Genomic DNA, 13,341 nt, shown 5'->3' on the forward strand with positions numbered 1-13,341 from the left:
AGTTCATGTGCGTGTAAAGGCAGGCATCCCAATAATTTTGGCAATATAGTGAATATAGTGTATGTGATTGTTGAGCCAGGTGATGCTGGTAGGCCACCCACAGCTTGAATTTCGACTGTGGTGAAATCTTCCTAGTGGGGTCACAGACATGTTTAAAAACCTAAAAGCTGGGACTATAGAGCCGGCAATGGGCTTTTTGATGGCAGTGATTCAGCAAACTATTAAGCTGCCCAATCACTTCCACAACCCCCTGAATGCCCCCCCAAATGCTTGAAGATTCCCCCTGAATGTCTGTTTGCTGATCTCCCCTCTGGTATATAGAAAGGGACGTGATGTGTAATACATCGCTTCTGGTTTGACTGTCACTTTTCCCAGCTGTTGTGGCCGAGGAAGAAACTAATATAATGTAACACTACTTTACTTACTGCTCTTCCCATTTATGTTTGTTAAAGTTCTGTAGATAACATTCCTTATTTACATTCTAGAGACAATAACTTCTCCATTTGCTAAAGATTCATTACATTGTAATGCGGTTTGTAAACTGGAATTCCTTCTTTGATCTTTACATAGGACATCATTCAATTAGATGGTGTTTGTCATAACACTTCGCCCTTCTACAAGTGCCATTTGCAGTAATCATATTAGAGACTTGCTGAACAGGTTATCTGGTAATAAGTTTATAATAGATTGCCTTTTTGCCAGAGCTAGGAAGCCACAAGGTACTGATGCACAGTTCTCTTCAGAGATTTGATCAGTTCCATCCTTGCTGGCCATATGCAGATTGGGCTTTGGTCTAGAGTTCTCCTTTAAGTGATCCCTGTGTGAAGCTGCTGTGGCTCTGCCTGTATCAGATTATCCCTGGCTGTCACTGTCTCCTCCTCTACACAAGATTCTAATAACCGAGGGAGCTGCCTCCCTTCATAACTGGTCCTGGGCAGCTGGAAGGGGAGAGTAATGGATTTGTCAGGCTGTTTCTTCCCGGGGGAGTGAGCCCTGGGTTACTGAACTCTGTTTGTTGCAGCCCTGTTGTCTAGGCAAGGATCGAGGTGCCAAATATGATGCCGCTTTTCTTCAAGAAACAGAAGCAGAGCGGCGAGGCCAGGAAACGCCTGGAATATCAGATGTGCCTGGTAAGTCCTGACTTTTATCGTAATGGCATGATTTGACATATAAAAGAATACTCTCACAGATGAATCTGGTCCATTGCCAGGAGGTGATCTCATCTTAATCTTGTGTGAGCTCACATCACTGCAGACAGTGCCGTACAGTACTATATAGTGTAAAAAATATTGTGGTTGTTTACTTTATGATCCTAATACTCGCTACATCCGCCACTTATATGAAAGAGCCTAATTTCCTCCATATGTGAGCTAATGGGTTTAAAGTAAGCCTGTGGTTTGCCCATTCAGCGCAGCTCAACAATCTCTGATGATAGCTCTGCCCTATGCTGTAGATACTTACCTGTGTTTCCCATTCACCCCTTGGAACGCTTTGACATATTCAGTAATTCCTGGTATGGGGGGGGATGCATGAGCAGCCAGTCCCCAGGTCTGAGTGCTGTCATGTGGGGTTAGGGTCCAACTTACACATAGCTTTATTTTTACACTCTAGAACAGTGGTCTCCAAACTGCATCCCTTTGCCTTTATCCAGCCCTAGCGACACTATTCCTACTATTGACACCAACATGGGGGCATAATTCTTGCCACTGACACCAACAATGGGGTACTATTCCTCCCACTGGTACCACGGATAGGGCACTATTCCTCCCTCTGACACCAATGATGGGGCAATATTCCTCCCTCTGACACCAATGATGGGGCAATATTCCTCCCACTGACTCCACCAATAATGGCATAATTCCCGCCACTGACACCAACCATGGGGTATTATTCTTCCCACTGATGTCAATGGCGGACACTGTTCTTCCCATTGACACCAATGATAGGGCACTATTCCTCCCACTGACACCACCAGTGCGGTCATAATGGAAGAGCTCAAGCAGGACTAATAAGTCTTTTTAGAAGGCATATTGAGGAGCTTACTGGATATCTGGCAGGTTCAACAAGTATTTTTCTAAATTTGCAGCATTTTTTTGGGATATGTGAAGGAATGAAACATAATTACCTTCTGTTTTAAGAAGGCTTTGCTGTCCTACACAGCATTTTGTAAAGGTACATAATATTGGGGAATATGCATTGATTTCAGAGTTATACTGAATGTCTTTTTCTTTTTTGCTGTCTTGTTTGTGTGTATAGTTTGTATTTCTGTATGCTGGTTCACAAGCACCGTCTGCTTTTTAATTACTGGTGCTGTACAATGCTGTGCCATATAATACTTCTAGACTTGAGAAGACATGCGTCTGTTTAGCCATACTAGGGTGGCAGAGAGATAATCTGCTCTGTATGGGTGAACCCGTCTGAATTATTCAAAGAATTAGATAGCTTGTCCCAATCGCTGGTGTTCCCTGCTGGAAAGTTGATCTCTGCTTGATGCTCCCTTCCCTCCTGACTTATATCACCTTGTAAGTTTACAGAGCTGTCTGCAGATGGGTTGCCTTGGTTGAATAGTGTGTGTACATACAGCCTTTCTCTTGAACCTGAAGACAGCTGTATTGTTCCACCTTTCTCACTAAACCCAATAGACAGGGGACCTGTCTGATTAAAAACAGTAGACACTCCACAATATTTATTGATGTGAAACAACCACAATACTCCTGGAAGTCACATGGGATCAGAGTTATTTCAGCTTTAGAAGCTGAGGTAGCTTTCTTCCAAAAAGGTGTATAACAAAAAAATAGGATTTAGTAGTACTTAGGCATTATTGATTAATTTGAAGTTTAAAGGGTAATGACAGGTTCACTTTAAAGATTTGCTTTAGATATACAAAATATGTAAACGTGATTAGCTAAAAGAATATGTAAACCCAACATTTTTTATTCTTGATATCTGCCTGCTGTACCATATACTTGTATGAAAAAGTATCCTGTTCTCTGTGTAGTGCTTCCTTTGGGTGACATCCCTGGTGTTCCTGTCAGTCCCTCTCCTTTCCTATTAAAAATTGACCACGCTAAACAGGAGTACAGAGTGTGGTCAGTTCTCTAGCTGTGCTGGGAACTCAGCCTGCTCTCCTCCAATGATCAGACTTTCTGCTGACACACCCCTCCACAGAGCCTATCACTGGGAAGATCAGTATGCTGCTGTTTCTCCTCCCCCAGCTCTTAGGCAGCTGAGAACAGAGGGTATGTGATCACTTATAAAAAAGGTATTTATAGTGTTTTTTTTATCTATACACAAATGTTTTGTCTTTCTTTCCTTTCCTTTTTCAACTGAATGGGTTGTTTTACAAAGTGAGGGTTTACAATCACTTTAAAAGTAAACAGAAGGACAGCCTGGTTGTCAGAAGTCTTGGTGACAGCTCTGAAATGGCAGAACAGGAAAGGGAAAAGGCTTAATGTTTCAGAATTTTTAAAGGAGCTAAGGCAAAAGTGCACATATCCTTAAAGAACACAAATCTAAGTAAATATTTTTATATTAGCTAATCTGTTTTGCTTAGTATGACCACCTAACAATTCTGTTTTTCAAGCATAGATAGTGGCTAATATGTAAATTAGCTTTTCTCATAAACCTGAAACCAGGATAAAACTGGCCATACACAGCGTCCTTCATCCATACAAACGAGGTGGATGGAGTCATCCTCCCCACCGGAGCGTCCAATTCTGGTACCCACCACTGAAAGAATACTCCGGTTAGTGGCTGCAGCTGACTGGTTGCAGCCACTGATCAAGGAAAATATGTCCCTTCAACAGAAGTTGATTAAACATTTGCCTTTTGTTGAGGAGAAACAGTCACATACAGCTCTTCAATTCTCAAATCCTTTCAGATTTCCTATGAAACTTTCTGTATTAGCCCATCAAGAATCGAATAGATGCGCATAGTGCCTTCTGGGAAATTTCTGAAGGTTATCAGAAACACAGCAAGCGTGATATGTACTAGTAATTGATATCTTCACTGTAAAGAAGGTCAATGTTGCTCAGTTTGCCTTGATTATAAGAACTTCCACATTTTCCTTGCAGGCCAAGGAGGCTGGAGCAGATGACATCTTGGACATCTCAAAATGTGAATTATCAGAGGTAAGTCATAGGAGTTTATATACTGTGTGTGTGTATAATTTTTTTATTTTACAAACTAGATTATACTAGATAATACTTTCTTTCTGTCTCTCTCTCTCTCTCTCTCTCTCTCTCTCTCTCTCTCTCTTTCTTTCTCTCTCTCTTTTCTTCTCTCTTTCCTTCTCTCTTTCCTTCTCTCTTTCCTTCTCTCTTTCCTTCTCTCTTTCCTTCTCTGTTTCTTTCTCTCTCTCTCTCTCTCTCTCTTTCTCCCTCTCTTTCTCCCTCTCTTTCTCCCTCTCTTTCTCCCTCTCTTTCTCCCTCTCTTTCTCCCTCTCTTTCTCCCTCTCTTTCTCCCTCTCTTTCTCCCTCTCTTTCTCCCTCTCTTTCTCTTTCTCCCTCTCTTTCTCCCTCTCTTTCTCCCTCTCTTTCTCCCTCTCTTTCTTTCTCTCTCTCTTTCTTTCTCCCTCTCTTTCTTTCTCCCTCTCTTTCTTTCTCCCTCTCTTTCTTTCTCCCTCTCTTTCTTTCTTTCTTTCTCTCTTTCTCTCTTTCTTTCTCTCTTTCTTTCTCTCTTTCTCTCTTTCTTTCTCTCTCTTTCTTTCTTTCTTTCTTTCTTTCTTTCTTTCTTTCTTTCTTTCTTTCTTTCTCTCTTTCTTTCTCTCTTTCTTTCTCTCTTTCTTTCTCTCTCTCTTTCTCTCTCTCTTTCTCTCTCTCTTTCTCTCTTTCTTTCTCTCTTTCTTTCTCTCTTTCTTTCTCTCTTTCTTTCTCTCTTTCTTTCTCTCTTTCTTTCTCTCTTCCTTTCTCTCTTCCTTTCTCTCTTCCTTTCTCTCTTCCTTTCTCTCTTCCTTTCTCTCTTCCTTTCTCTCTTCCTTTCTCTCTCTCTCTTTCTCTTTCTCTTTCTCTTTCTCTTTCTTTCTCTCTTTCTTTCTTTCTCTCTTTCTTTCTCTCTCCCTCTCTTTCTCTCTCCCTCTCTTTCTCTCTCCCTCTCTTTCTCTCTCCCTCTCTTTCTCTCTCCCTCCCCCCTCTCTCCCCCCCTCTCCCCCCCCCCTCTCTCTCCCCCTCCCCCTCTCTCTCCCCCTCCCCCTCTCTCTCCCCCTCCCCCTCTCTCTCTCCCCCTCCCCCTCTCTCTCTCCCCCCTCCCCCTCTCTCTCTCCCCCCTCTCTCTCCCCCCCTCTCTCCCCCCTCTCTCTCCCCCTCTCCCCCCTCTCCCCCCCCTCTCTCTCTCTCTCTCATTCTTTCTCTCTCATTCTCTCTCTCTTTCTCTTTCTCTCTATCTCTTTCTTTCTCTCTCTCTCTCTTTCTCTCTCTCTTTCTCACTCGTGCCTCGCCTAAAGTGACTTTTAAAGTAATTTTTTCTACAACAGATATTATGATAAATCAAATGAATTTGCTGCTTTTTCTAAAAAAAAAATTAATTATAACAGTTCACCACCCCCCGTTGGGACGCATGGAGTCTTGTAGGAGTTCCATGTATGTGAACACTGCTCTGCCAACAATTGTACGTGTTGCATTCTGAATGCTGCACACACAGGCAGTGTGAGAAGAACACAGAGCATAATCCACTCCTCTCCTCCACAGCAGTGATTGACATTGTTCTGTTTGCTTCTTGTGCTGTGTGTGCGACGCTCAGAAACACTACACATACAGTTTTAGTACAGAGTGGGAACCCACATAGGGGGGATTCCTATGTGACTCCAGAGAGGAACATATAGAATAGGGAGTGTTGTCAGTGTGGCCAGGGGAAACTTTTAAAAGTAATTTTTTTTAGAAAACAATGCAAATACATGTAGGTTATATTATCTGTTAAATGGAAAAAAATGTCACTTTAATGCATCAATAATATTGCTCCAAAACAATATTGATAGCCGATGCCTGCAAAAAGAGGTATTGTATTCATATTTCCAGTGGCCCATGTGTCCTGCTTCAATCAAGCATTGTAGCCTCCATTAGACTCTTGAGCATACAGCACTTCTTGGACTTTTGGATGCTGGTGTCCCTGCCACAAACAAGTGGTTCTGTCCTCGAACCCCTACTTTCCTGCTGTTTGAACAACAACAGTTTAGGAACTTTAGGAAATAATTCTTGTCTCATCATAACGTGGAATGGTCTTTTTTGTGTATTTTATTATGCCAAGAAGCTAACAGGCAGTTGTTATTAGGATTTTTTTTTTGAACAACAGTTTAGCTTTAATAAAGAATTCATTTATATTATAAAATGGAATTGCATTTTTTATGTATTTTTTTTTTACTTTTAGTTTTGTGATATTTTTTTATAACCAAATGACCCCTTCATTTACATTCCTAGCAGTGGGAGAGTAGCTGAGGTGTGGGAGAAAAGCTTGACTCCCATGATGCAGTGGATGTCTGAATGCACACAGCCACCAGGTTAATAAGATAGTTGCTCTCTCATTACGATTACAGGGAAGGAAGCAAACATGTTGTTTGTCAATATTTAGCAATTTATTTAGATCCTTGTTTTTAAAGAACTATCTTTTTTTTTTTTACTGTTCTGTCCTCCATAGAACAAAGTACATGTAGTACTTTGTCCCATATTGCTAGACGCTTCGTAAACCTAGGTATGAGGTTGGACTGCCCCCACCCCCATCCCTCTATTTCTCTTGACTATCTGACAACATAGCTAGAAAGGAGACAGATGCTTCATAATGCTTGCTTGTCTCAGTTCTGAGTACTTTCCTGAGACAAGTGGTGTCAAGAGGAACGCAAAGGCGCAGGGGCCAATCCAATCTCACAGCCAGGCTTAGGAAGCTTGTAGAAATTTTTGACAAAGTAAGTACTGCATGTACTTTGTCCCATGGGGGGGGCAGAACAGTGAAAGAAAACGAACAATAATTTATTTTTTAATTATCCTTTATTGTTATTAAATCATATTACAGTTTAGTCAACAATCAACATCTGTTGTCTGTTTCCAGGTCCCTGATGCTACCTTCTCTATGTGCCGAGTCCTACAGAAGAAGGTTAGTGTTGGAACAAATGCCTGGACAATTGGTGTGTTACACAAAAGTTAAAATGTGTACCTTTTATATTGACCATGCAAACTTTGCTCTCATCTCCCACCTTAAAGAAAATATATACACACACACAAACACTAGTGCCAGAAGTATTGGTACACCCCTCCAAATCATTGGATTCAGGTGTTCCAATCACCTCCATGGCCACAGGTGTATGAAATCAAGCACCTAGGCATGCAGACTGCTTCTACAAACATTTGTGAAAGAATGGGTCGCTCTCAGGAGCTCATTGAATTCAAGCGTGGTACTGTGATAGGTTGCTACCTGTGCAATAAGTCCATCCATGAAATTTTCTTGCTACTAAATATTTCACAGTTAGCTGTTAGTGGTATTATAACAAAATCGAAGCAACTGTGAACAACAGCAACTCAGCCACCAAGTGGTAGGCCACGTGAAATGACAGAGCAGGGTCAGTGCATGCTGGGGCGCACAGTTTGCAGAAGTCTTCGACGGTCTGCAGAGGGAATAGCTAAAGACCTTCAAACTTCGTGTGGCCTTCAGATTAGCACAACGGTGTGTAGAGAGCATTATATAATAGGTTTCTATGGCCGAGCAGCTGCATCCAAGCCTTTCATCACCAAGTGCAATGCAAAGCATCGGATACAGTGGTGTAAAGCAAGCTGCCACTGGACTCTAGAGGAGTGGAGACATGTTCTCTGGAGTGACAAATCAGGCATTTCTGTCTAGGAATCCGATGGACGTGTCTGGGTTTGGCGATTGCCAGGAGAACGGTACTTGCCTGACTGCATTGTGCCAAGTGTAGAGTTTGGTGGAAGGGGAATTATGGTGTGGGGGTTGTTTTCCAGGGGTTGGGTTTGGCCCCGTAGTTCCAGTAAAGGGAACTCTTAAGGCATCAGCATACCAAAACATTTTGGATAATTTCATGCTCCCAACATTGTGGGAACAGTTTGTGGATGGCCTATTCCTGTTTCAACATGTTTGCGTATCAGTACACAAAGCAAGGTCCATAAAGACATGGATGAGCGAGTTTGGGGTGGAGGAACTTGACTGGCGTGCACAGAGTCCTGACCTCAACCCGATAGAAACCTTTGAGATGAATTAGAACGGAGACTGCAAGCCAGTCCTTCTCTACTGACATCAGAGCCTGACCTCACAAATGCGCTTCTGGAAGAATGGTCAAACATTCCCATAGACACACTCCTAAACCTTGTGGACAGCCTTCCCAGAAGAGTTGAAGCTGTTATAGCTGCAAAGGGAGGGCCAACACAATATTTAACTTTGCGGACTAAGATTGGGATGCCATTAAAGTTCATGTGCATGTAAAGGTAGGCGTCCCAGTACTTTTGGCAATATAGTGTGTGTGTGTGTGTGTATGTATGTGCATATATATATATTTTGGGGTTATACCGGTATCAGTGCCATCTCAGTACTCTTGCAAATATTGCAATACTTGAAACTGATACTTTCAGGCATGGTTCTTTCAGCTGTATTCCCCCAGTGACAGCTGAACTATCAATTTAAAAAAAGCCATAAAAAGAAAAAATCTGCCAATAACACTGTTCAACAAATTTTTATTTTTTGCCAGTTTTGGAAACAAAAGGATCCATTTCTTAATGAATTTCACATTCTGAGTTCAAATATAACAATGAAATTTGTCAATTGGCTCTAGTTTTTCTGTAAACGAAAAGTTTTCTACTATAGGCGTAATGACTACATAATGCACAATAATTATATAGATAGATGTCTTTCCACAAATATAAAGCAAGTGATATTGACTACATAACAAAGCCTAAATGGCATAATATATTGCATAGGATTACCAAGAAAAATTATAGCCATAAGCTAAGTTGAATCATTTTAATACTTAGGATTCTCACTAGTTTTGTCTTCAGTTTGTGTCGGTTTTGCTTCTCTTGGCTTTTCTCTTGTATTCGAGGAAAGGGCTATCTCTTACAACTGCACGTGACTACACGCTTCAGGTTCTTCGTCACTTGACTCAACCACGAAGGATTCTGGTGCTTTAAGAATTGGTAGCCCCTCTCCATGAGGAACTAGACGTATTGCCGATGGAATATTTAGATAGTGCACAGATAACTTTTTCTTCTTATTTAGCCCTTTTACAATTGGAGGCACCATACAAAAGTAACAATTACTAACATGATCTGTTGGCTCTCTCCAAATCATTGGCACAGCGAAAGGCATAGATGCCTTTTTTCCATTCAACCATTGCTCCAGTGCCGTCCCACAAGAATTGCAGCATATATGTGGTGCCCAGCTCTTGTCCTGGTCTCCTATCTTGCAGCCAAAATACAAGTTGTAGGCTTTCTTAATCATTCCTGTTATCCTCCTTTTTTGTGAGATAAAAGTTATTTCACCGCAGATATAGCAGAAATTATCTGCTTTATTCACACAAGTTCGAGGCATTACTGAGTAGCCTATATAAGCATAAAACAAAATGTAAAGATGCTGTCGAACTACAATCAGCTACAGATACTGCAGCTTTTATGCAGTGAAGTGATGCAATTAAAGGCTAATATTGCATCATCTCAGTATACATGCAAATTTCTATTGGTCACCAGTATCAATTGCGCAATATGCAGCTGAAATTGCATCATAATTTTGAATGGCTTACGTCATTAGATGGGTGAATATATCATGGAAACTAGAGCCAATCAACATTTTTTAGGGTCATTTTCGTTTTCAGCACCCCAAAATTATGTAAGATTAGCTAATTTTATGCCCAAAACTTTTTACCTGTTGAACAGTGGTTCTTAAGGAGCGGGGCCGCTGCGTCCTTATCAACCGATGACTCATTCAGCTGTCAGCGGGGTTCCCCGCTGACAGGTGAAGTGTAAACAAGTCAGGCAATTGGAGCTGTCAAAAAAAAAAACAAAACAAAACCAGCCTGACAATATTTATCTGCTGCCCTATAGTAGAAGTGCTGCTACAGGGCGGCAGGGCTGCGCAATGTCACGTGTTTATATACGTGATTTGCATTACTGGGTAGGGTGCACGTGTCACCCTACCCGCACCACTATTGAAGACTAGAGATGTCAATCACCGGGTCCCGGCCGGCAATTCCCCACTAGCACTCGGTGATCGTCGGGGAAATCTGACAGGGAGAAACCTGTGTATACACAACACAGGTCTCTCTCCTGTCAGCAAGGACATGCTGCTTTGTATTTCTCTGCACAGCAGAGAAATGCAAAGCAGCGTGTCTTCGTAGTAAAACACAGCACATAATGTGAAACGTACACAGCACACAGTTAACCCTTTGATCGCCCCAGATGTTAATCCCTTTCTGCCTGGTGTCATCATTACAGTGTCAGTGCTTTTTATTAGCACTGATCACTATTAGTGTCACTGGGGATGTCTTGTGGCAGTTAGTTCCCACCCAGTGTCAGAATGCCCGCCGCAGTCCCGCAAAAAGTCGCTGATCACCACCATTACTAGTATAAAAAAAAAAAATGTAAATTCTACTATATATACCGCCATTTGCAGACGCTATAACTTTCACGTAAACCAATTAATTTACACGTATTGGAATTTTTTTTGTAAAGACGTAGCAGAATACCAAAAATGAATCAAGTGAATGTCGCGCCCCTATTCCATATCAAGTTATTGCAAATATGAACCAACACAATTTATCAATAAAGCAAATTAAAAAAATTCTTATGAAACATAATATTTTTTAGTGATAACTGAATAGTGATAGTCCCAAAAACAAGATGTGATCAGAAAAACATATATGGTGGATACAGCAAAAAAACATCTCTGGTGATGAAAAAAAAAGACAAATCCCAATATTGTGATTCAAAATAAATAATTGCAATTTCCTGTGATTCCTTATTAAGATTAGGTTATGCGCTCACCTCCTTGTCAGCCTATAGAAGGCTTACTGCGCTTTTCGTTCACACATGGAGCTTTGAATCCTGTGTTGCACCATTTGAAGAGTGGTGGGTATCTCTCAAATGTTTCCCAGTGCTCCTTTCCTCTTTTGCCAGTATCCCTGCAGGGATCTCTCTCTCCTGATACTCTTTACCTCCTCCTTAGATGTTCCTCAGTAGGAAAGAAATATAAAGATAGTGCCTTATCCTTTTAAGGTTTCAAATGCTTTATTTTGTGCCCAAATGCACTCACATTAAATCTAGTATAAAAACGCTTTTGTTAGAATCAATTCAGATCACTGTGTGCGCCGCACAGAGTGTATACTCGCCGTCCACGGGTGCTGAGTGACGTCGTAGCCCCTCCCTTCATATTTGCAATAACTTGATATGGAATAGGGGCGCGACATTCACTTGATTTATTTTTGGTACTATATACACACATGGTTAGAGGATGTGTTTGATGTCAGCGAACCTCATATAACTATAACAAGTGGCTCACAAGGAATATCTAATTCAAATGTAGCAGAATACATTTTGGCCTAAATTTATGACGAAATTTGATTTTTCACATTTCTTTATTGGATATCTTTTATAGCATAAAGTCAAAAATATATATTTTTTTCAAAATTGTTGGTCTTTTTTTGTTTATACCGCAAAAAATAAATAACACAGAGGTGATCAAATACCACCAAAAAAAATCTCTATTTGTGGGAACAAAGGATATAATTTTAATTTATGTACAGCGTAGCATAACCACGCAATTGTCAGTTAAAGTAATGCAGCGCCGTATCACAAAAAATGGCCTGCTCAGGAAGGGGGGTAAATTCTCTGGAGGGCAAGTGGTTGCTCAGCCACTAAAACGTAAAGATAAAAAGAAACATTGTTTCATTTTTGTATCTTTCTGTTTATTCATCTACAGATCAAAGGGATGAACTTCATCTGCAGATGAAGTCAGTTAAAACCAACCTGTGAAGTAAAAAAAAAAAAGGTTTTTTTCCCCAAAATAAATAAATGTTCCTCTGTTTAACCCCTTATTAACCCTTAATGTACTGTAATCAGCCTTAATTACCTCCTTATTTTCCTTCTCCATTTATTATTTTCATGTTGATTTTTTTTGTTCATTTCTATTTTAAAAACTATTATTAATTAAACCTTTTTATTTATTTTTGTTTGCTTTGTTCATTAATATTTTACACCTTTAACACATAATGAAACGTTTCACACTGAAAAAAGAGCAAAATCAATTAATTTCATTTGTAAATAACTTTTCAGTGCTTTGTACCAGAATCTTAATTTTAGTGTAATTCTAAACAGAACACATTACAGAATAAAATATGCAATGTTTATGTGCCTCCCAAATGCCCAGAATGCACTGGAAAATGGTAAATTGTTAACTATTTCAGACTGTTTGAGAGATATAGAGAGAGTAGAAGCAGAGAGAGCAGTATTTGTTGAGATTAGCTGTCTTTTTTTTTTTTTTTTTGCGGTGTTTGGATGTGTTCCAGCTCATTTGTGTGCAGAAATTATTGCAGCAGTATCTAACATATTTTCTTTCATGTGAAACCTCAAAGTAAGGTATACCAGGTGAGTACCGGGAAAACGCTTTGCATGCATTTTTCATGATGAAAAAAGGCTCTGGACAGCATCTGGAAATGGAAGAGTTAAAAAATTTTTCCAAATGAGGTTAACCGCGCTTACAAGCGTTTGGTATGTGAAACGCTGACAAAGTCTACTCCTAAACGCAAGTTTGGTGCGTTCAAAAAAATGACTGTAAACTCAACTGCCTGTAAACGACTATGTGTACATGGACACACAGGAAAACGTTAGGGAGAGTTCAGGGGCTGCTGAAAAAAATGCAGAAAAGCTCCTAAACTTGAGTGCTGCAGTGTACATGGAGCCTAAGACAGCAGAACTATGGCAATTTCTTTTGCTGCTTGTGGGCCTAGCATTTTATTGACAATTGCTGTGCATGCTGGTAATAGGACTGTCTCAGTAATTGTGTGTGGCTTCTTAGCCATAGCAACTATCTTTGCCTCTGATCTTTTTCACACTTTATCATCACTTGCTCTTGTCATTTGTGTTGAATTTTCAAACAAAAAAATATTACTGATGGATGAGTTGTTGTCAGGTGTCTTTTTTAAAGGGTTAGTTCACATCTGCGGAAAAAATAAAAAGATGGGCTAACACCCGGTCCCCACTGTACTTACCTGCGTTGTTTGCTGAGCTGTCAGCTTCCCCGCAGGTGGTTCAAGGGTGGAGGGATTTAAAATCTCTGCTCTTCCTCTTCTCTAGCAGCACTTCTGGGACAGATCAGATTAATTGCAATATTGTAACTATCACAGGAGCAGAATTCACAGCT

The 13,341-nt window shown here is 40.5% G+C and overlaps 1 protein-coding gene across 3 annotated transcripts in view; it reads left to right on the forward strand.

Annotated features, from left to right (window-relative positions):
- The window catches only part of LRSAM1 (leucine rich repeat and sterile alpha motif containing 1), a 107,046-nt gene that overhangs the window by 12,007 nt on the left and 81,698 nt on the right, over window positions 1–13,341 (forward strand). For all 3 annotated transcript variants that reach the window (XM_089675185.1, XM_089675188.1, XM_089675187.1), the window contains exons 2-4: window positions 1,022–1,130; window positions 4,074–4,130; window positions 7,036–7,080. In XM_089675185.1, the coding sequence (XP_089531311.1) occupies window positions 1,056–1,130; window positions 4,074–4,130; window positions 7,036–7,080 (177 nt within the window). In that variant the 5' untranslated portion in view covers window positions 1,022–1,055. The remainder of the gene's footprint in view (window positions 1–1,021; window positions 1,131–4,073; window positions 4,131–7,035; window positions 7,081–13,341) is intronic.

The sequence above is a fragment of the Staurois parvus genome, unplaced genomic scaffold (assembly GCF_062004578.1).
Source record: "Staurois parvus isolate SC_StPar_1 unplaced genomic scaffold, SC_StPar_1.0 ptg000154l, whole genome shotgun sequence".
Classification (NCBI taxonomy): Eukaryota; Metazoa; Chordata; class Amphibia; order Anura; family Ranidae; genus Staurois; species Staurois parvus.